The sequence below is a fragment of the Heterodontus francisci genome, chromosome 24 (genome assembly GCF_036365525.1).
Source record: "Heterodontus francisci isolate sHetFra1 chromosome 24, sHetFra1.hap1, whole genome shotgun sequence".
Lineage (NCBI taxonomy): Eukaryota > Metazoa > Chordata > Chondrichthyes > Heterodontiformes > Heterodontidae > Heterodontus > Heterodontus francisci.
Window position 1 is genome coordinate 41,838,556 of NC_090394.1, and position 20,744 is coordinate 41,859,299.

Below are 20,744 nucleotides of genomic sequence, written 5' to 3' on the forward strand. Positions count from 1 at the left end.
AGGGGTTTGGTCCATTGGGATTCTGTACAATGGGAGTGAATGGGAAGGAGGTTGGTCCATTGGGATTATATGCAATGGGAATGAATGGGAAGGGGTTTGGTCCATTGGGAGTCTGTACAATGGGAGTGAATGAGAAGGGATGGTTGATTGGGGTTCTGTAAAATGGGTGTGAGTGGGAAAGGGTTTGGTCCATTGGGATTCTGTACAATGGGAGTGAATGGGAAGGGGGTTGGTTGATTGGGGTTATGTAAAATGGGAGTGAATGGGAAGGCCTTTGGATCTAGGTGGATTAGTAGCGTCAGTGAAAATCAGACATATGCTTGTGTTAATGAGTCACTGATTCTGACCCACTTCCTAATGTTTCACCCTAACACTAGCTTTACAAATTCTACAATGTTAGATTGAAATTTCTGAAGCTAGTTCCACCTCAGGCCATATGATAGATTGTCTCTGTAATAACTGCTGTGTGTGTAACTCCCACTGGCTACCTGATCCCTAATTTGCTCTATATCTGACACACGCTCGCTTCATACTCCCTGCCTGTGAGTAGTCACTTGACAGAACCCATACAGCAAACCTCCTGACCTTTAGTTGCTGCATGTGGGCGAGAGGTATCCTGGCTCCAGCTTCATTTTGTGTTAAGGTGAAGAGAAAGGAAAAGGAAAAGATTAATTCCCACTGACTCCCATTGTTAATAAATCATTGCTGCAAGGCTAAGTGTTTGGTTGGAGATAGAATGAAGCAGGGTGAAACTAATAGGATCAGCAGCAGAGGAAGAAACAACAAGCAGGGTCTTCCGAGGCCTGTTGCAGTTCCTTTTGAGCTGCCTTCCTTTTATTTCCATGTGAGTGCATGTCTCTGATCTCATTTCTGTACACCTGTGACCCCAATTAAGAGTTCTCTCTGCTACACAACTTTCACAATGTGATTTAAACTTTTCCTGAACACAGACAATGAGACTGAAGTGTGTTTGAGAAAGCCTTTTAGCAATATTGTGAAAACGAGGCACAAAGTTTATAAAGAATTACCTTACTGGGGTTGGATAGGCTATGAAATCACTGACTCTTGGCCTGTTCAATAGTGGTTGGGTTTATTTATCAATGTTTATTTAATGATAGAAACACTGGATAAACTGCAAGCGATTTAATGTTCTGTTATCAGGTGGCGATGAAGAGCAAAGAAACAAAAATATAAAAACTAAAAAAAAGACAAATTAAAGATGGAGCCAGCGAGTTGCTTAGACATAAACCGCTATACGTTCTGTAAAACACAACCAATTGCCACACTCCACTGACCATCAAAGTGTTTCTGTGTTTTGGTAAAGAGGCACAGGTTTTGGGAGATGTCTTTACATCATGGATTCTGATTTGCTTTGGTTAATTTTGAGCCCCTTTCTTGCGAAGTCCTCATTCTCTCATTATGCCTGCATTAATCCAACTGTATTGGTGACAGTGGAATGCAAATATCCTTTTCTCAGAGTGTCCCATTTAATCAGAGCGTACCATCTTCAGTTCCATATGGAGTCAGCTGTCCCGTATAGGAAGAAGAAATTAATTTCCCCATATTCTCTTTGCAATCTTCACTCCCCTCTGAAATCTTTCTCCTTCCAAACAAAACACACTGAGCAACCTTGGTGCTTTGTAGTTAAATGATCCACGATCCTCCCTAAAACAGCATATTGCCATCCTTTCCTTAACTCTTTCTCTCCCATGACCTACACTCTGGAACCCCTCCCCATCTCTCCTCCTGCAATCTACAATTTTTTAACATTCAAGCTTATCATCGTTTAATCACAAAACACGATGGGCCAAGTGGCCTCTTTCTGTGCCATAAACTTTATATGATTCTATGATTCTCTGATAAAGAAAGTAGCAAGACTTGTATTTTTACAGTGCCTTTCACAACCTCAGGACATGCCAAAGTATTTCACAACCAACAAAATACTTTTGAAGTGCAGTAACCATGGTAATGTAAGAAACGCAGCAGCCAATTTGTGCACAGCAAGATTCCACAAACAGCAATGTCATAATGAGCAGATAACCTATTTTATTAACCTATGTTGAGAGGTAAATTATTTCCAAAGATTCCAGGGAGAACTCCATTGCTCTTCTATGAATAGTGCAATAGGATCTTTTCTGTCCACTGGAGAGGGCGGATGGGGCCTTAGTTTAACACCTCACCCGAAAGTACTCATCCCTCTGTAATGCACTGAAGTGTTGGCCTGAATTATGCGCTCATGTCTTTGGAATGGGACCTGAACCCATAACCTACTGACAAGTTGATTTACCTTATCTTCTTTTTTTTGCAATCTTAGTTGAGTCTTGCTCTTTGAAGCTTTGGCCCTTCACCCAACTTTCTCAACAGACACAAAAACATTGTGTGAATCCTTTCCATTTCTGACAACTTCATGCTATGTAGAAATGACGGCAGATAATGCTCAGACAGATGATATGAAGTAGATTTCATTATACTGTGACAATACTCTCTTTCATCGATCAATAAGCTTAAGTAAATCTGTTCCAAGGGTAATAAAATGTCACTATTGACACAGCACTACCAAGAATATAAGGTTACTCACTGCAAGACCTTGTTACATCAAATGCTGAGATTTTTGACCTTTGAAAGTTGGAGACAAACCCATGGCTGAATGTAATTTGAGAAAGTAGCTATTCTAATTAAATCACAATGTCTGCATTCATCTCAGGCTAATGCTTCTTGACATTATACAACCCAGACTGTTGTGGGGAGGGTGGGGGTGTTGGAGCAGCGGGGGTGAGTATCTGTCTGTCGTGGCCACATAAAATTGTGCTGCTTTTTCATTATCTTGATGGAGCTGGTGAGATTGATGAAACTAGTTAAAAGTAGGAATCTAGTAGAAAATCAGTGACTATTTCAGGTGGGGATTCAGTCAGTACCTGTTGTCCACTGGCTCAATTAAAAATTTAAATCTGAGATTGATAGTTTCTGCTGGCCAAGGGTAATAAGGGATTTGGAGCCAAGGCAGGTAGATGGAGTTAGGATACAATCAGCCATGATCTCATTGAATGGTGGTGCAGGCTTGAGGGGTTGAATGGCCTACTCCTCTCCTATGTTCCTATGCTATTGGTTCCTTGTACCCCCACCCCCACCCGCATGCTGTCTCCTTTGTGCATCAATGCTGATCTTTATATATAAACTCGTGAAAGAGACAATTTATTATCGCCTCCCATAATCCAATTATTTGGCTGAATCCTACAGCCTGTGTATCTTTTACTGTAGATTTGGAAAATTTAGTGTGACACTCAGTCATGCTGCTAATTCTTTTGATAAACAACACATCTGCTCCTTCTAGAGCATAAAGACATTATTACCTAGTTCTGTATCAAATTGATTGTTGCATTTCCCTACATTACTGCAGTAACTACTTCCTTATACCTGCTAACAACAAAAAAATGGGGTCACATTTTGAGAACATGGCAGTCAGTCAAACAGAGGGATTCATATAAATTATCTCTTAGACATGTTTGAGGCAACTAACTGGTCTGCAAGACCTGTCCAGGGAGAACAGGAGGTGGGTGGAGAAATAGAGAGGGTTCATACCTTGCAGAAAGAGCACATGTAGATGGGACTGGCACGGTAGTGTAGTATGTTACTGAACTAGTAATCCAATGAATATAGAGGTAATTTTGACTTTGAATGATATTGTAAAACAGGTGATATCAATTCTGCTGCCTGTTATATATCTCTCCTCATTTTCATTTCATATCATCCGTTTTACATTATCACCCAAAGTTAAAATTATCTGTAAATTCAAATCCCACCATAAGCAGCTGAGAGTTTGAATTCAATTTAATTTGGAAATAAAAAGCTGGTATCAGTAAAAGTGATCAGGAAGCTGTCGGATTGTCATAATAACCAAACTGCTTCACTAATGTCGTTTCGGGAAGGAAACCTACTGTCCTTATCCGGTCTGGGTCTATATGTGGCTCCAATCCCACACCAACATGGTCGACTCTTAAATGCTCTCTATAGTAGCCTATCAAGCCACTCAATTGTATCAAGTTGCAACCAGTGGTACAAGAAGAGGCCCACCACCAAGGCATTGACAATAACTGCTGATCCACATACTGAGAATGAATAAAAAATAATATACTCTGTGGTATCATATAGCAATAGATTCTAACAATAAGTTGGGGCAATTGCTGATAAATCCAAGCTAAGTAAGCCTTTGACAACTGAAACACCCACAGGGATTAGAAAAGAGAGATTAACGGTCGCAGTAAAATAAACCACGAAGGAGAAAATCAATAATGGGAGAGAAACATAGGCCTCTACATTCAATCACTCCTTCAACCATGGTACATGCTTCAGAAAGCTTTTTATTGGAATCTTTGTGTTATGCTGTGATGTGGCATGCGTCTGTATGTTGCTGAATGTGGGTGACTCTTTAGAGTTCAGATTGATATAGATGGTAATATTCCAGAGGCCAACAATATTGGTAGAATATAATATATTTCACTTTACAAAAACACATTCTTTGGGCAGATGTCAATGTTGCCTCAGTAATTGCCCCTGGTTGGCCAAGTGAGTGCAACCAATGGTTGGCCCTGGATTCCCCAGTGGTGGCCCCAGTGGTTGGCTCTGGTTTCCTAATGGTTGCCCCAGTGGTTTCCTCGATGGTTGCCCTGAGTTTCCCCAGTGTTTGGCCCTAGGTTCCCCCTGGTTGCTCCAGTGGTTGGCCTTGTTTTCTCAGTGATTGCCCCAGTGGTTAGCTCTGTTTTCCTAATGGTTGCCCCAATGGTTGGTCCTGGTTTCTCAGCGATTGCACCAGTAGTTGGCTCTGGTTTCCCAGTGGTTACCCTAGGTTTCCCCAGTGGTTGCATTGTGGTTGCCTAAATACTGCTGAATTAAGGAAGGGGCTCCTTAAGCTCACATTCTAGCCTCAGGGCCTCAGATTTGAGCTCTGGTATAGTCTGCTGGTGGGTGCCATAATAGGTTATCCAGTTCACTATGGTAAGTCGTCTATTATGGAAGACGTATATATATATATATATATATATAAATAAATATATATATATATATATATACTTTATCCTTTATTTTCTTAACTTGTGGTGTGGTGAGTGGTTAGTCCCATCGAAAGTCATGACCCACCATTTGATAAAACTTTATATTATATGGTCTGTAAAATTCTTTTAGTTGCTCGATAACATCTGGGTCTATCTGGACATGAGTCCTTCCTTTCGATTTGCCTAGACACCTCGGTGTGCTGCTGCTCTCTGGTTTCTTCAGGCAAGGAAATCCCTTGGTTTTGTTGAAGTAAAAATGTTTGTCTGTGACGATCCTCTTGAGACCCAAGAAGTCCTGCACTTTGCCCATTTCTCCGGCTGGGTCAATGATGAGCCTCTCCCCGCTGACGAAATGGATCTGGGAGAGGGGAAAGAACTGGAGCCAGTTCTCCAGATGCAAGGCGTAGATCCCAATGCGGATAGCACTCCAAGAGGCATCGATCAGGCCCAGGGTCCTGTTCTTGAAGGCCAGAACCTCAAAGGTTGGAATCTCAGGTTTTTTGGACAGTGTCTGGGTATAGTCTGAAATGGCTCTGGTCACTGGGTTCCTGACCACCACAATCAGTTTGGTGTCCTTTGCCATCGAGAAGATTCGCTTTGGTGCTTCTCTGGTAACAAAGTAACTGGGTGTTTTCTCCATAGTGATCTGACCATCCAACGTCTTGGGCATCAAGCTTCTAAAGACATATAAAAAGCAACTATTAGTATTCTTGGCAGTAGTCTATCAAATTATCTTCCAGTACATAGAATGCACAAAGATGGGAAGAATATGGTTAAAAACAAACATGCAAGAAGAATTTAAACAGAAATTCTTGTACATGGGGTGTACAAGAAGATTCAATGGGTGGGTAGAATCCATGATAGGGTAGATTGTACATGGGGCATGGAAAGATGGCCTTTTCTCTCAAGTGCTGCATATTCAGGACAGTAAATTTGCAGTGTGTTCTGTATGTGAGAAACAAACGTGCTTCGATGAAGTGGCCACGGTTGTTATAACATCCAGAAGGACAAAAGCAGGCTTGAGGATTAAATGATTCATTAGATTTCAAATTTAATTTGACTCTGCAGAACTCTTAAATGTGATACTAACTTCCTTCCAAAACTGAGCTGTTAAAGGTATTTAGTTACTGCAAACCTTCCTTGGTTTTATATTCCCAATCCCAACCACACAGGAAATGTCCTTAAACCCAAGCACTAGTGTGACTAACAGATCGTAAAATGTTTTCCCATCAACCTATTTTCCCCTCAAGAGCATCTACCTCTCTGAGGAAATTCCTGGCCCATGTTCAAACACTGCTCCAATATCTGCTGTGTCTCTCGGAGTCAGAACATTGTAGCTTGTCCAGAGACTTGATAACAAAATCTAGGGTGACATTTCAGTACAGTGCTGCAATGTGCTGCATTGTTGGAGGTGCTGTCTTTCAGATGAGATGTTAAATTGAGGCCCTGTCTGGCCTCTCAGGTGAATGTAAAAGATCCCATGCCACTATTTGAAATAGGGCAGGAGAGTTCTCCCCGGTGTCCAGACCAACATTTATCCCTCATAATATCCCTGAAATAGATAATATTGTTATTTATTGCATTGCTGTTTGCGGGAGCTTGCTGTGAAAATTGGCTGCTGCATTTCCTACAACAGTGCTTCAATGACTGTAAAAGTGTTGAGGTGGTGAAAGGTGCTATAGAAATGCAAGTCCTTTTCCTTTTACTTCTCTCACATATGAGCAAGAGCATATCTAATATGTGAATCCACTCTCACTTCTAGCCTCCAAGCTCACTCTCTCCCAACTTTCTTTGTCGCTATTTTATCAAAATGTCTATGGTCAAACCTCCTCATCAAGTACACCATCTTCCTCCTCTTCTCTGTCACCTCACTTTGTTGAAATCAGTGTATAATCTTTGACTTTGACTCATCCATTTATCTCAAAGCTGTCCAAATCCTCACCTTCTCAGTTGTCCTTTCCTCCCACAATCTAGGTGTATTTTACACCCAAGATTGGTCTCACCTGCCAACCACACCTTTACTTATTTCATCTTTTCCTGGAGGTAGTGAAGAAATCTCTAGAGTCTGGGTTGGGTTGGGAGGGGGTGCAGGGAGAGGAGGGGAAGAGAACTGTACAGGTATAGGGGTAATTTTGCCGGTGCGGAATCAATCTGCAAGGATTCATGGGGTCTAAATTCAGAATTGTTGTGCACATTCCCCAGGCATGGATTGGACAGAATGATACCCAATTGAGCTGGGCAGAGGCCCGCACCAGATCTTCTACATTGGCTGGGATTTTTTTTCCGGTGGCCCTGGCAGTCACCTGTAATGGAGGTGGAAGCCTTATTCTAATATTGAACTGAGGCTGCCATACACATTTCAGACTCGCACACTTAAATTTGTTTGCCCAAGTTACAACTTGTGATATGTCTCATTGCATCAAAAAGTCCCGAGCACGAAGAGGCCTCTCGGCCCATCAATCCTGTCCCATCCACAGCCATTCCACAATTATTCTATCATAAACCCCCAGTACTATAGGGGCCATACACAGCTCCTTCCTTGACAGTACCATTAATATCTCCGAAACCCTCAATCTCTTTTCTCAATACACATTAATTGACCTTGAATCAAACTCCCTTTCTCTGGGAGTCTGTTCTATGTGTCCACTGTCCTGCGGGAGAAGGAACATTTTCCAATCTCCAACTCACAAAGGCTCGTCAATCTTGTACTTGAATCTTGTATGATTCAAATAAAGAAAGGAAATTGCAAAGCTGCATGGCACTTGATCATGCGCACATAACATGCAACAGTGAGTAATACATCAGGGGAGGGAGCATTACATCAGAGAGTAATAGAGCAGAGAACAATACATTTGACAGAAATACAGCAGGGAGCAATACATCTGGCAGAAATTCAGTAGGGAGCAATACACCCGAGAGTAACACAGCAGGGAATAATACATCTGGGGGTAATACAGTACAGAATAATGCAGCAGGGAGAAATACACCTGAGAGTAATACAACAGGGAACAGTAGCATAGTGGTTACGTTAATGAACTAGTAATCCTGCTTCGGTTCATCCCACCATGGCAGCTGGGAAATTTTAATTCAACTAATTAAATAAATCGGGACAAAAAAACTAGTCTCAGTAATGGTGACCATTAAACAATTGGATTGTTGTAAAAAACCCATCTGGTTCACTAATGTCCTTTAGGGAAGGAAATCTGTCGCCCTTACCTGATCTGGCCTACATGTGACTCCAGACCCACAGCCAAGTGGTTGACTCTTACATGCCCTCTGAAATGGCCTAGCAAGCCACTCAGTTGTATCAAACTGCTATGAAAAAGTTGAATAAAAATAAAACTGACAGACCACCCCACATCAACCGAGGCATCGGAAAGGCTGTCCAGTCGACTCAGCAAAGTCCTCCTCACTAACATCTGGGGACTTGTGCCAAAATTGGGAGAGAGGTCCCACAGATTAGTCAAGGAACAGCTTGACAATAATCATACTTTTCAGACAATGTCCCAGACTCCTCCATCACCATCCCTGGGTATGTCAGAGGTGGTGGCACAGTGGTATACAGACAGGATGGAGTGACCCTGTGAGTCCCCAAGATTGACTTCAGACCCCATGAAGTTTCATGGCATCAAGTCAAACATGGGCAAGGAAACCTCCTGCTGATTACCACCTACCGTCCTCCCTCGGCTGATGAATCAATACTCCTCCATGTTGAACACCACTTGGAGGAAGCACTGAGGATACCAAGGGCACAGAATGTATTCTGGGTGGGGGACTTCAATGCCCATCACCAAGAGTGGCTCGGTAGCACCACCACTGACTGAGCTGGCCAAGTCCTGAAGGACATACACATCTGCCAGATTGGGCCTGCGGCAGGTGGTGAGAAGGAAAAACTGACTTGACCTCGTCCTCACCCATCTACCTGCAGCAGATGTATCTATGCATGACAATATTGGTAGGTCTGACCACTGCACAGTCCTTGTGGAGATGAAGTTTCGGCTTCACACTCCATCATGTTGTGTGGCACTACCACCGTGCTAAATGGGACAGATTCACAACAGATCTAGCAGCTCAAAACTGGGCATCCATGAAGTGCTGTGGGACATCAGCAGCAGCAGAACTAGAGTCATAGAGTTATACAGCACAGAAACAGGCCCTTTGGCCCATCGTGTCTGTGCCGGCCATCAAGCACCTAATTATTCTAAACCCATTTTCCAGCACTTGGCCCAGAGCCCTGTATGCTATGGCGTTTCAAGTGCTCATCTAAATACTTCTTAAATGTTGTGAGGGTTCCTGCCTCCACCACCTCCCCAGGCAGTGTGTTCCAGATTCCAACCACCCTTTGGGTGAAAAGTTTTTTCCTCAAATCCCCTCTAAAACTCCTGCACCTTACCTTAAATCTATGCCCCCTGGTTATTGACACCTCCGCTAAGGAAAAAAGTTTCTTCCTATCTAACCTATCAATGCCCCTCTTAATTTTGTATACCTCAATCATATCTCCCCTTAGCCTTCTCTGCTCTATGGAAAACAACCCTAGCCTTTTCAGTCTCTCTTCATAGCTGAAATGCTCCAGCCCAGGCAACATCCTGGTGAATCTCCTCTGCACCCTCTCCAGTGCAATCACATCCTTCCTATAGTGGGGTGCCCAGAACTGTATACAGTACTTCAGCTGTGGCCTAACTAGAGTTTTATACAGCTCCATCATAACCTCCCTGCTCTTATATTCTATCCCTCGGCTAATAAAGGCAAGTATCCCATATGCCTTCCTAACAACCTTATGTACCTCTGCTGCTGCCTTCAAAGATCTATGGACAAGTGCACCAAGATCCCTCTGACCCTCTGTACTTCCTAGAGTCCTACCATCCATTGTGTATTCCCTTGCTTTGTTAGTCCTTCCAAAATGCATCACCTCACACTTCTCAGTATTAAATTCCATTTGCCACAGCTCCGCCCATCTTACCAGCTCATCTATATCGTCCTGTAATCTAAGGCTTTCCTCCTCACTATTTATGACATCACCAATTTTCGTATCATCTGCGAACTTACTGATCATACCTCCTATATTCATGTCTAAATCATTAATGTACATTACAAACAGCAAGGGTCCCAGCACCGATTCCTGCAGTACACACTGGTCACAGGCTTCCACTCGCAAAAACAACCCTCGACCATTACCCTCTGCCTCCTGCCACTAAGCCAATTTTGGATCCAAATTGCCAAATTGCCCTGGATCCCATGGGCTCTTACCTTCTTAACCAATCTCCCGTGCAGGACTTTATCAAAAGCCTTACTGAAGTCCATGTAGACTACATCAACTGCTTTACTCTCATCTACACATCTCGTCGTCGCATCGAAAAATTCAATCAAGTTAGTTAGACATGATCTCCCCCTGACAATGCTGACTATCCCTGATTAATCCCTGCCTGTCCAAGCGGAGATTAATCCTGTCCCTCAGAATTTTTTCCAATAGTTTCCCAACCACTGATGTTAGACTCACTGACCTGTAATTACCTGGTTTATCCCTGCTACCCTTCTTAAATAGTGGTACCACATTTGCTGTTCTCCAATCCTCTGGTACCTCTCCGGTGGCCAGAGAGGATTTGAAAATTTGTGTCAGAGCCCCTATCTCCTCCCTTGCCTCACATAACAGCCTGGGATACATTTCATCTGGGCCTGGGGATTTATCCACTTTTAAGCCTGCTAAAACAGCTAATACTTCCTCCCTTTCAATGCTAATATGTTCAAGTATATCACAATCCCCCTCCCTGATCTCAACACCTACATCGTCCTTCTCCATAGTGAACACAGATGAAAAGTAATCATTTAAAACCTCACCCATGTCCTCCAGCTCCACACACAGATTGCCACTTTGGTCCCTAGTGGCCCCTACTCTTTCCCTGGTTATCCTCTTGCCCTTAACATACTTATAAAATGCCTTAGGATTTTTCTTTATCTTGCCCGCCAGTGTTTTTTCATGTCCCCTCTTTGCTCTCCTAATTACTTTTTTAAGTACCCCCCACACTTTTCTATACTCCTCTAGGGCCTCCACTGTTTTTAGTGCTTTGTATCTGCCATAAGCCTCTTTTTTCCCCCTTATCCAATCCTCTATATCCCTTGACATCCAGGGTTCCCTGGACTTGTTGGTCCTACCCTTCACCTTAATGGGTACATGTTGGCTCTGAACTCTCACTATTTCCTCTTTGAATGACTCCCACTGATCTGATGTAGACTTTCCTACAAGTAGCTGCTCCCAGTCCACTTTAGCCAGATCCTGTTTTATCATCTTAAATTTGGCCTTCCCCCAATTCAGTACCTCTATTTCCGGTCCATCTTTGTCCTTTTCCATAACTACCTTAAATCTTACAGAGTTATGGCTACTATCCCTGAAATGTTCCCCCACTGACACTTCTACCACTTGTCTGGCTTCATTTCCTAGGATTAGGTCCAGTCCTGCCCCTTCTCTTGTAGGACTTTCTATGTACTGGCTCAAAAAGCATTTTATGCATTTTAAGAATTCCGCCCCCTTTAAGCCTTTTGCACCAAGACTATCCCAGTTGATATTGGGGAAGTTGAAACCCCCTCCTATTATTATCCTATTATTTTTACACTTCTCTGAGATTTGCCTACATATCTGCTCCTCTATCTCTCCCTGACTGTTTGGAGGTCTGTAGTACACTTCCAGCCAAGTGATTGCCCCCTTTTTGTTTTTAAGTTCTACCCATATGGTCTCATTTGAGGAACCTTCTAAGATATCATCCCTCCTTACTGCAGTAATTGACTCCTTGATCAACAGTGCATTGCCACCTCCTCTTTTACCCCCTCCCCTGTCACGCCTGAAGATTCTATATCCTGGAATATTGAGCTGCCAGTCCTGCTCCTCCCTCAACCATGTCTCTGTGATAGCAATAATATCATGATCCCTGTGCTATTCAATGCCCTCAATTCATCTGCCTTACTAGTAAGACTCCTTGCATTAAAATAGATGCAATCCAGCCTTGCATTTTTCACTTGTGCCTTAACAGGTCTATATTTGTTCTGCCTTCTAGACTGACTCAGTTTCTCTTCTATATCTGACTGTGCATCACTCCACTTTGTATCCCATCCCCCTGCCAAATTAGTTTAAACCCCCCACCAACAGCACTAGCAAACCTCCCAGCAAGGATGTTGGTCCCATTCCGGTTCAGGTGCAACCCGTCCAACTTGTACAGGTCCCACCTTTGCCAGAAACAAACCCAGTGATCCAGGAAACTAAAGCCCTCCCTCCTGCACCACCTCCTCAGCCACGCATTCATCTGCTCTATCCTCCTATTCCTATACTCACTAGTACATGAAACTGGGAGTAATCCAGAGATTACAACTTTTGAGGTATTCAACCACAATCTGTAACCTCATAGCCCAACATATCCCTCACTCTACCATTACCATCAAGACAGGGACTGACCCTGGTTCAATGAGGAGTGTAGGAGAGCATGCCAGGAACATCACCAGACTCATGCCTAAAAATGCAGTGCCAACCTGGTGAAGCTGCAACACAGGACTACATGCATACTAAATAGCAGAAGCAGCATGCTAGACAGAGCTAAGCAATCCCACAACCAATGGAAAAGATCAAAGCTCTGCAGTCCTTCCACATTCAGTGATGAATGGTGGTGGACAATAAAACAACAAATGGGAGGAGGAGGCTCCATGAATATTGATGACAGAGCCCAGTATGTCAGTGCTAAAGACAAGGCTGAAAGTGTTTGAAACCATCTTGAACCAGATGCCAGTCTTCAGCCAATTCAATTCACTCCATATAATATCAAGAAATGGCTGAAGGCTCTGGATACAGCAAAGGCTATGGGCCACAACAACATTCCAGCTGTAGTACTGGACACTTGTGCTCCAGAACTAGCCGCGCACCTAGTCAAACTGATCCAGTATCGCTACAAAATTGGCATTTAGCTGACAATGTGAAAAATTGCACACTTATGCCCTGTCTACAAAATGTAGAACAAATCCAATTTGGCCAATTACTGCCCCATCATTCTACTGTCAATCATCATTAAAGTGATGGATGGTGTTGCCAACAGTGCTATCAAGTGGCATTTGGCAATATCCTGCTCACTGAGGCTCAGTTTGAGTTGTGCCAGAACCACTCAGCTCCATATCTCATTACATACTTGGTCCAAACATGGAGCAAAGAGATGAATTCCAGAATATAAATGCAAGTCTTTCTTTCTTTCTTTTAGGTGAGGTGAGAGTGATGAGTGTGGCACCTAGGATCCCTAGTAAGATTGAAATCAATGGGAACCAGGGGGCAAAAATCTCTAGTGGCTGGAGTCATTCCTAGCACAAAGGAAGATGGTTGTGATTATCTCAGCTCCAGGACATCGCTGCAGGAGTTCCTCAGGATAGTGTCAACCTGCAAGTCTTTGGCTGTGGGAGGAAACTGGAGCACCCAGCGAAAACCCACACAGACAGTACCCATCTTTAGCTACTTCATCAATGACCTTCCCACCATCATAATGTCAGAAGTGGGGATGTTGCTGATGATTGCACAGTATTCAGTACCATTCACAGCTCCTCAGATACTGAAGCAGTCTGTGCCCGCATGCAGTAGGCCTTGACAACGTTCAGGTTCCGGTAAGTGGCAAGTAACATTTGTGCCACACTAGTGCCAGGCAATGACCATCTTCAACAAGACAGAATCTAACCATCTCCCCTTGATATAGACTAGGGTGGCACAGTGGTTAGCACTGCAGCCTCACAGCTCCAGCGACCCGGGTTCAGTTCTGGGTCCTGCCTGTGTGGAGTTTGCAAGTTCTCCCTGTGTCTGTGTGGGTTTTTGCCGGGTGCTCCAGTTTCCTCCCACAGCCAAAGACTTGCAGGTTGATAGGTAAATTGGCCAGTGTAAATTGCCCCTAGTGTAGGTAGGAGAATGGTGGGGATGTGGTAGAGAATATGGGGTTAATGTAGGATTAGTATAAATGGGTGGTTTTTGGTCGGCACAGACTCGGTGGGCCGAAGGGCCTGTTTCTGTGCTGTATCTCTAAATATAAATAGATGGTCGTGCCATGCCCCAAAGCTCTGTCAATACCACATGTAGGACTTTCACCTGTGTTGGCAGGAGCCAATTCTTTGATTCAAGCTCTCTGCCACATGAAGGAATTAGTCTCTTCTGAGTACTTCTCCACAGGTGAGACCAACAACTCAGAGCCTTGTCAGATCAAATCTGTCCACTCACGCTTACTGCACTGCCTCATTAAAAATTTTCTATGATTTGGAAAAAAAACTGCTATTTATTCAGCAAGAACAACAAATTTTCAAATGCCAAATTGCTCACTTTTCCTGAGCTGGTGTCAACATAGTCAGACCTCCCATTTATACAGCACCTTTCATGACTTAAGGACATTCTGAGATGCTTTACAACCAATGAAGTATTTTTGTAATGTTGTAATGTAGGAAACGCAGCAGCCAATTTGTGCACAGCAAGATCCCACAAGTAGCAATATGAAAAAGGGGCAGAAAATCTGTTTTAGTGATGTTCGTTGAGGGACAAATATTGGCATCAGGGGGTAGGGGTGGTACTAGCTCACCCACTCTTTGAATAGTGCTATGGGATCTTTTATGTCCACCTGAGAGAGAAGACAGGCCCTTAGTTTAGTATCTCATCCAAAAGACATCACCTCTGGCAGTGTAGTGCTGCCTCCATACTGCATCCCAGAAGTTTCAGTTTAGGTTTAGGTCACTGGATTGCAGTTTGAACTCACACCGTTCTGACCCAGAAGCAAGAGCAACACCGACTGAGCCACAGCCGTGAAGCATGAGCTGTTACACTTATCAGTAATGTTATGATGTTATGTTAGTGGCAAGGTTGTTGCTTTTATGCTTACAGAGCCCCTATCTTGTCAAAACCAATTAAATATTCCTCTCCAATGTTAACACCTCCCTCCCATCTTAAGGTTTGCAGAGCAGCAGCAACAATTAAGTATCTAATACTGAAATAAGTATCTAATAATTAAGCACAGCTCAGAATACAAGATTACCTTGTCTACAGGGCTGTAATAATTAAAGTTGGACTCCTTGGCAAGTGAGGCATGAGTGTCAAAGGTTGGTAAACATGGCTCATCTCACAACTGTCCAGTCCAACCAACCAATGCCCATCACCAGGCATCTACTGTGAGGCAGGCAGGTGAAGCTTTCAAATGGGAGAAATGTTTTGCCTTTTTAACAGAAAACTTATTTCCAGCCACAATTATTTTGGAATAAACCTTGGTTTGGTATTAAAAATTCAAGGAAGACAAGAAATGGATCTGGAAAAATAGTCATGACATTAAGGAATTAATCACTAATAATATTTTATAATTAATCTATCATGAACACCTATGCCCATGGCCTCACTACCTCACTCGTAGCGAAAAACAGGTTCTCTGCTCATTATCACAGTGCTGTCTTGCTGTGTGCAAATTGGCTGCCATGTTTCCTGCATAACAACAGTGACTGCACCTCAAAAATACTTCAACAATTGTAAAATGCTTTGGGATGTCCTGAGGTTGTGAAAACACTTTGGAAATTCAAGTCTTTCTTTTGTTAGGAAACAGCAGCAGAAATAAAAATGGAATGGTGGTCAATGGCAACGAGGAGGAAGCCAAGTCAATACAGGCAGTCCAGGTGATGTCTTGCAATAAATACACCCAACTTTTGCTAGATTGATTCTACCACAGGATTTCCTACCCCCATGACATGGGCCTACAATTAATGAGCACCTTTAAACTAGACACCCCACAACTGTACTTTGGCAGGGCTCATGGGATAGATTGATGACACTATGGGGTTAGGAGGGAGTGTATCAATCAAAGACTTCAGAGAAGTGAAGCAATCTATTTCAAGTTCTTTAGTCTGCATTCTTGGCCTCATAAGTTCACTAATTTAGGAGGAGGAAGTTGCTATCGAAAGGAGTGTTAGCAAACATTAGGATCCATTTGTCGAAGGCTCCAGTAAATTAGACAGTGATATTTAATTGTTGTTGTTCTTGTATCTTTGCACTCTCCCCATGGCAAGAGCAAAGAAGAGAAGAATACTCCTTGTGTTCTGGGCCAACATGCATCACTCAAATATTGGCTCAGTGTGTAGCACTCACACCTTGGAGGCTGTGGGTTCAAGTCCCACTCCAGAGCTTGAGAACAAAAATCAAGGCTGACACTCCAGTGCAGTTCTGAGCGAGTGCTACACTGTTGGAGGTTTTATCTTTCAAATGAGATATTAAACTAAGGTCCTGTCTGCTCTCTCAGGTGGTTGTAAAAGATCCCATCGTACTACTTCAAAGAAGAGCATGGGAGTTATTCTCAAAGTCCTGGTCAATGTTTAATCCCTCAATCAAAAGCACAAAAACAGATTATCTGGTCATTATCACATTGCTGTTTGTGGGAGCTTGCTGTGCACAAATTGGGTCACTACAATTCTTACATTACAACTGTGACTACACTTCAAAAATGCTTCACTGGTTGTAAATGCTTTGGATGTCCTGCAGTCATGAAAGGTGCTATATAAATGTAAGTCTTTTTTATCCCTCTGATTGCTGATCCAAATGGTTGTCTCTGTAACAACAGCTAATATATTTCCGTGACGTGTGAAGCACATTGAGATGTGTCATCACCTTGACAACATGCTAGATAAGTACAAGCTTTTCTTTAAGTGTCTGATTTCAGCAGCAGGCATTGACACTGGTCGCAGCACTACTGGGCTATGGGCAGGTCAGGGGGGAGAAGGGGTCCCGCTCCAGATTGCCACTGCTGTATGATTGCCTTTCAGAGTGATGTCCCTTTAAAATCTTAGTATGTTAATGAGCTAAGCACCTAGATGCAGTCATGTGACTCAGATCCGGAGTCACTCTGCAACTGTAACACCCAGAGTAGGGTTCTGTAAATAGTTAGCTCTGTACTGTATATATTAGTTAGCTGTTAATAAACCTGTTTTGAGATCTTCAACAACCTGGACTCCATGCATCTCATTTATGTTGCATCAGACAACATAAAATAACTCATTATATGGTGGCAGCTGTGGTGAGAAAAAAAGTCTAAGTTGAAGACCATAGGTAAAACAGTTCTGAAAACGACTTTCCTACAGCCACTGGAGAGAAAAGTAAAAATAAAATCTCAAGCTGTAGAAGATAGAGCACAGAACGACAGGCTACAAGTAAATCGGGTAAGTCATTGTGCCAATGGGTGAGGGATACTGCTTTAAAAAAAGCTTTGAAGTCCTTTCAGAAGATCGATTTTTTCAAAAGCTCCATGTAAAAAAAACAGAGAAGCCCCAACTCCTCTTTCAGGCTAATCGAGGTTGGCGCCATTACAGGAGGCATCCATTAGAAAAACGTGGGAAAACCCAGATTACTTCAGAGCTTTCATCTACGAAACCACAGTAAAAAAAAACTTATAAAACCACTCGAGCACGAACAATATAAACAAACCCTAGCAGAAAAAAAGTAATTGAACTGCCTATTGAACAGCTATGTAAACAGAACAGGCTTAGTGCTGGAAGCAAGATAAACACACAATACTAGCAAACACCTGCTCCTATCAATCAAAGCAGCTAGTCAAAATAACAGACAGTTACTTAAAGGGGAAACAATGCAGAGTCACAGGACCAAGTCTTAAAGCCAGTTTTAAGCAAAAGAACAGCAGGAATCTGGATACCAAATTTCCCAGCATGAACTGGAAAGCCATGGATCTCCTATCTGAGTTCAAATTGTTCCAACAAAGAATGCAATTACACTTTACAGACTAAGTGATTGTAGAACCAGAAAAACAGGCCGTAAAAATAGAATCAACACCTCGGTATTATCTGATGAGGACCAGGAAGATCTCGCAAAGATATGGAAAGTACTAGAAGATCAGCTACGATTACGAGTGAATTTTAGAATTCACTGCCTGGAATTGATATCCTATAGGCAACAGCCACAGGAATCAATAGACCAGTTTGTCAAGGATGCCATAGTAAGGACAATGAATGTGACTTCTCAGAAACTGAGCAGTCGGACCGAATAATGGAGCTAGTGATTGTATCGACACCCATTGAAGTGTTTCAGAAAGACCCCTTGGGGAAAAGGAAAGGTCACAGTATTGATGCGCTGCTGGAAGGTGGCAGGAAATATGAAGCCATTATAGCTGGACAACAGCACCTGCAAGCACTAGGTGCAGCTAGTAGTATTGGCACCATAACGAAGTCAAAAAGGACAAGCAAGCTGTGTGGTAAATGTGGACTGTCCCGCTCACAGCGAAATTGCCCTGCATTTCATGACCTGTGCAAAGTGTGTGGTGTAAAAGGGCACTGGGACCACCTATTCAAGAGATCTGGCTCCAAAGACACAGCCAGAAGCTACTGTAGAACACAAGCAAACAGAAGACAGGTGCAGCAACAGAGCCGTTGTAAAAGTGCCCCTAGTGTAGGTAGGGAATATGGGATAAATGTAGGAGGGGATGTGATAGGGAATATGGGATTAATGTAGGATTAGTATAAATGGGTGGTTGATGGTCGGCACAGACTCGGTGGGCCGAAGGGCCTGTTTCAGTGCTGTATCTCTCTATGACTCTATGACTCTAGTTTATTAGCAGGCTGAAGGCAGAGCAACAGAAACTGAGTGCAGAGAGGGAGAAACTGCAGAAAGAACAGCAACAGATGAGACGCAAAGTCCCCGAGCAAGAGTTGTCAAACCACTGAGGCGATATATGGACTTTTGAGCCTTTATATTTGTAAAGTTCATAATCTCGATCCATGTGTAAATAATGTTGATGTTATCTAATTTTATGTGTTTTTACTTTTAGCACACGAGACTTATCTTTGGAAAGAAGGGGGATGTTGTATGATTGCCTTTAAGAGTGATCCCTTTAAGATCTTAGTATGCTAATGAGCTAAGCACCAAGACGCAGTCATCTGACTCAGAGCCAGAGTCACTTTGCAACTGTAACACTCAGAGTAAGTTTCTGTAAACAGTTAGCTCTGTACTGTATTTATTAGTTAGCAGTTAATAAACCTGTTTGAGAACTTCAACAACCTGGACTCCATGCATCTCATTTACATTGCATCAGACAACATAAAAGAACACACTGCAGCCACTCAATGGCTCCTGATAAAAGTTTCATGGGAATGGGATGACAGATCAGGCCTGGTCACTCTACCCCTCCCCTGTGATCGTATAGCTCACTGATAGTGTGATAAACTAAGCCTGCAGAAACTTGGGCAGGGAGGTGGTTGGAGTGAATGTCTCTGGGGTTCTCTGTCTCTTGTTAGGACTGAAATCCATCTGTCCTGCCACACATCCATTGCTCTAGGCTCCATCTTATTCTGTACCTAAGCCCCCTTTCCTCCTGCCAGTGACAAGTTCTCTAAAACTGATGCAGACTGATCTCAGTCTTGCTGAACTTGCACAACATTGCCCTACATTTGCAATTTAATTCAAAGAATCTCCTTGCTCCCACTTTATTCACTGCCATCATTATGTTGAAAACTGTCTACTTGCACTGTTCATTTTACTAAGAATCTAATCTCAGTGCTGGCAATCTCAGCTTCCTGTAACTGGACATTTGCTGAGCGAGGGCTTGTTTCTCCTCTCTCATGCATCACTGTCTCTCTGCATCTGTGCTAACTTTAAGTGAACACAATATTCTAAGTGCTGCCTCACTAATGGATCACACACACCTAATGTGACCTTCCTCCACTCCTTGATTCTGTACGACTGCTAATGTGCCTCCTACTCCCCTCCCTGCCAGTTGTCTGAAGCATTCAGACATAAGAGCTGGTGCAACCAATTAGCCAGGGCATTGCTGTGCTATCAGTGGATGAGGCACCGCGGTATATTGGTTATGTTTCTGGACCAGAGATTGTGAGTTCAAATCTCACCATGGTCTTTTGGGGATTTGAATTCAGTTTTAATAAAAGTGACCATGAAGCTGTCAGATTGTCGTAACAAAGGAACTAGTTCACTAATGTCCTTTAGGGAAGGAAACCTGCTACACCACCCAGTTTGGTCTATATGTGACTCCAGTCCCAGAGCAACATGGTTCACTCTTAACTGCCCTGTGAAGACTAGCAAGACTCTCAGTTGTATCAAACTCAGGGCAACTAGGGATGGGCAATAAATGCCAGCCTTTCCAATGACACCCACACCCTGTGAATACATATTAAAACAAAAGATACTGAATACCCTCTTTCAGATGCTCAGTTTCCTCATCCAACGAAGCAAAACATGTGTGAATCAGACTCATCAAGCCAACAAATATCTCATTCAGCAATTTACACTATCGCATAAAGTGTCCATCCCACTGAGACCTCAATCTCTGCTCTTTCCATCGCTGGAACTCCAGAGAAATATTTGGAGTGCCTTGTGCGTGTGAGAATGTTTGTTCCTCTGATCCTGGTATAATTGGAGAGTTGCGGTGTTCTTACTCCACCACAAGCAGCAATTGGACTCTTGTGCTGGTACTCAGATTAATTTACAGCCAGGCAAAAAGTAAAACAATTGACAAGCTGATAGATATTGCCCATGCTGAGACCTGACACAGTAGGAGTACTAACCAGCTCATTAGACTTGCAGGCCTAGCATGCAGTTCACATGTTGCAACTGATTAGCTGAATGTGACGATTGCCTGCTCATCACATTGCTTTCAGGAAACATTTGAACAGCAGACAACGACTGAGTGTTGCATTGTCAGAGGT

At 43.0% G+C, this 20,744-nt stretch overlaps 1 protein-coding gene across 1 annotated transcript in view; it reads right to left on the bottom strand.

The window, feature by feature from the left end:
* Positions 1 to 5,106: 5,106 nt before the first annotated feature.
* LOC137383673 (heparan sulfate glucosamine 3-O-sulfotransferase 2-like) overlaps positions 5,107 to 20,744 on the bottom strand; it is a 73,498-nt gene continuing 57,860 nt past the window's right edge. Inside the window, exon 2 of the mRNA XM_068056841.1 lies at positions 5,107 to 5,725. Coding sequence (XP_067912942.1) covers positions 5,107 to 5,725 — 619 coding nt within the window. The remainder of the gene's footprint in view (positions 5,726 to 20,744) is intronic.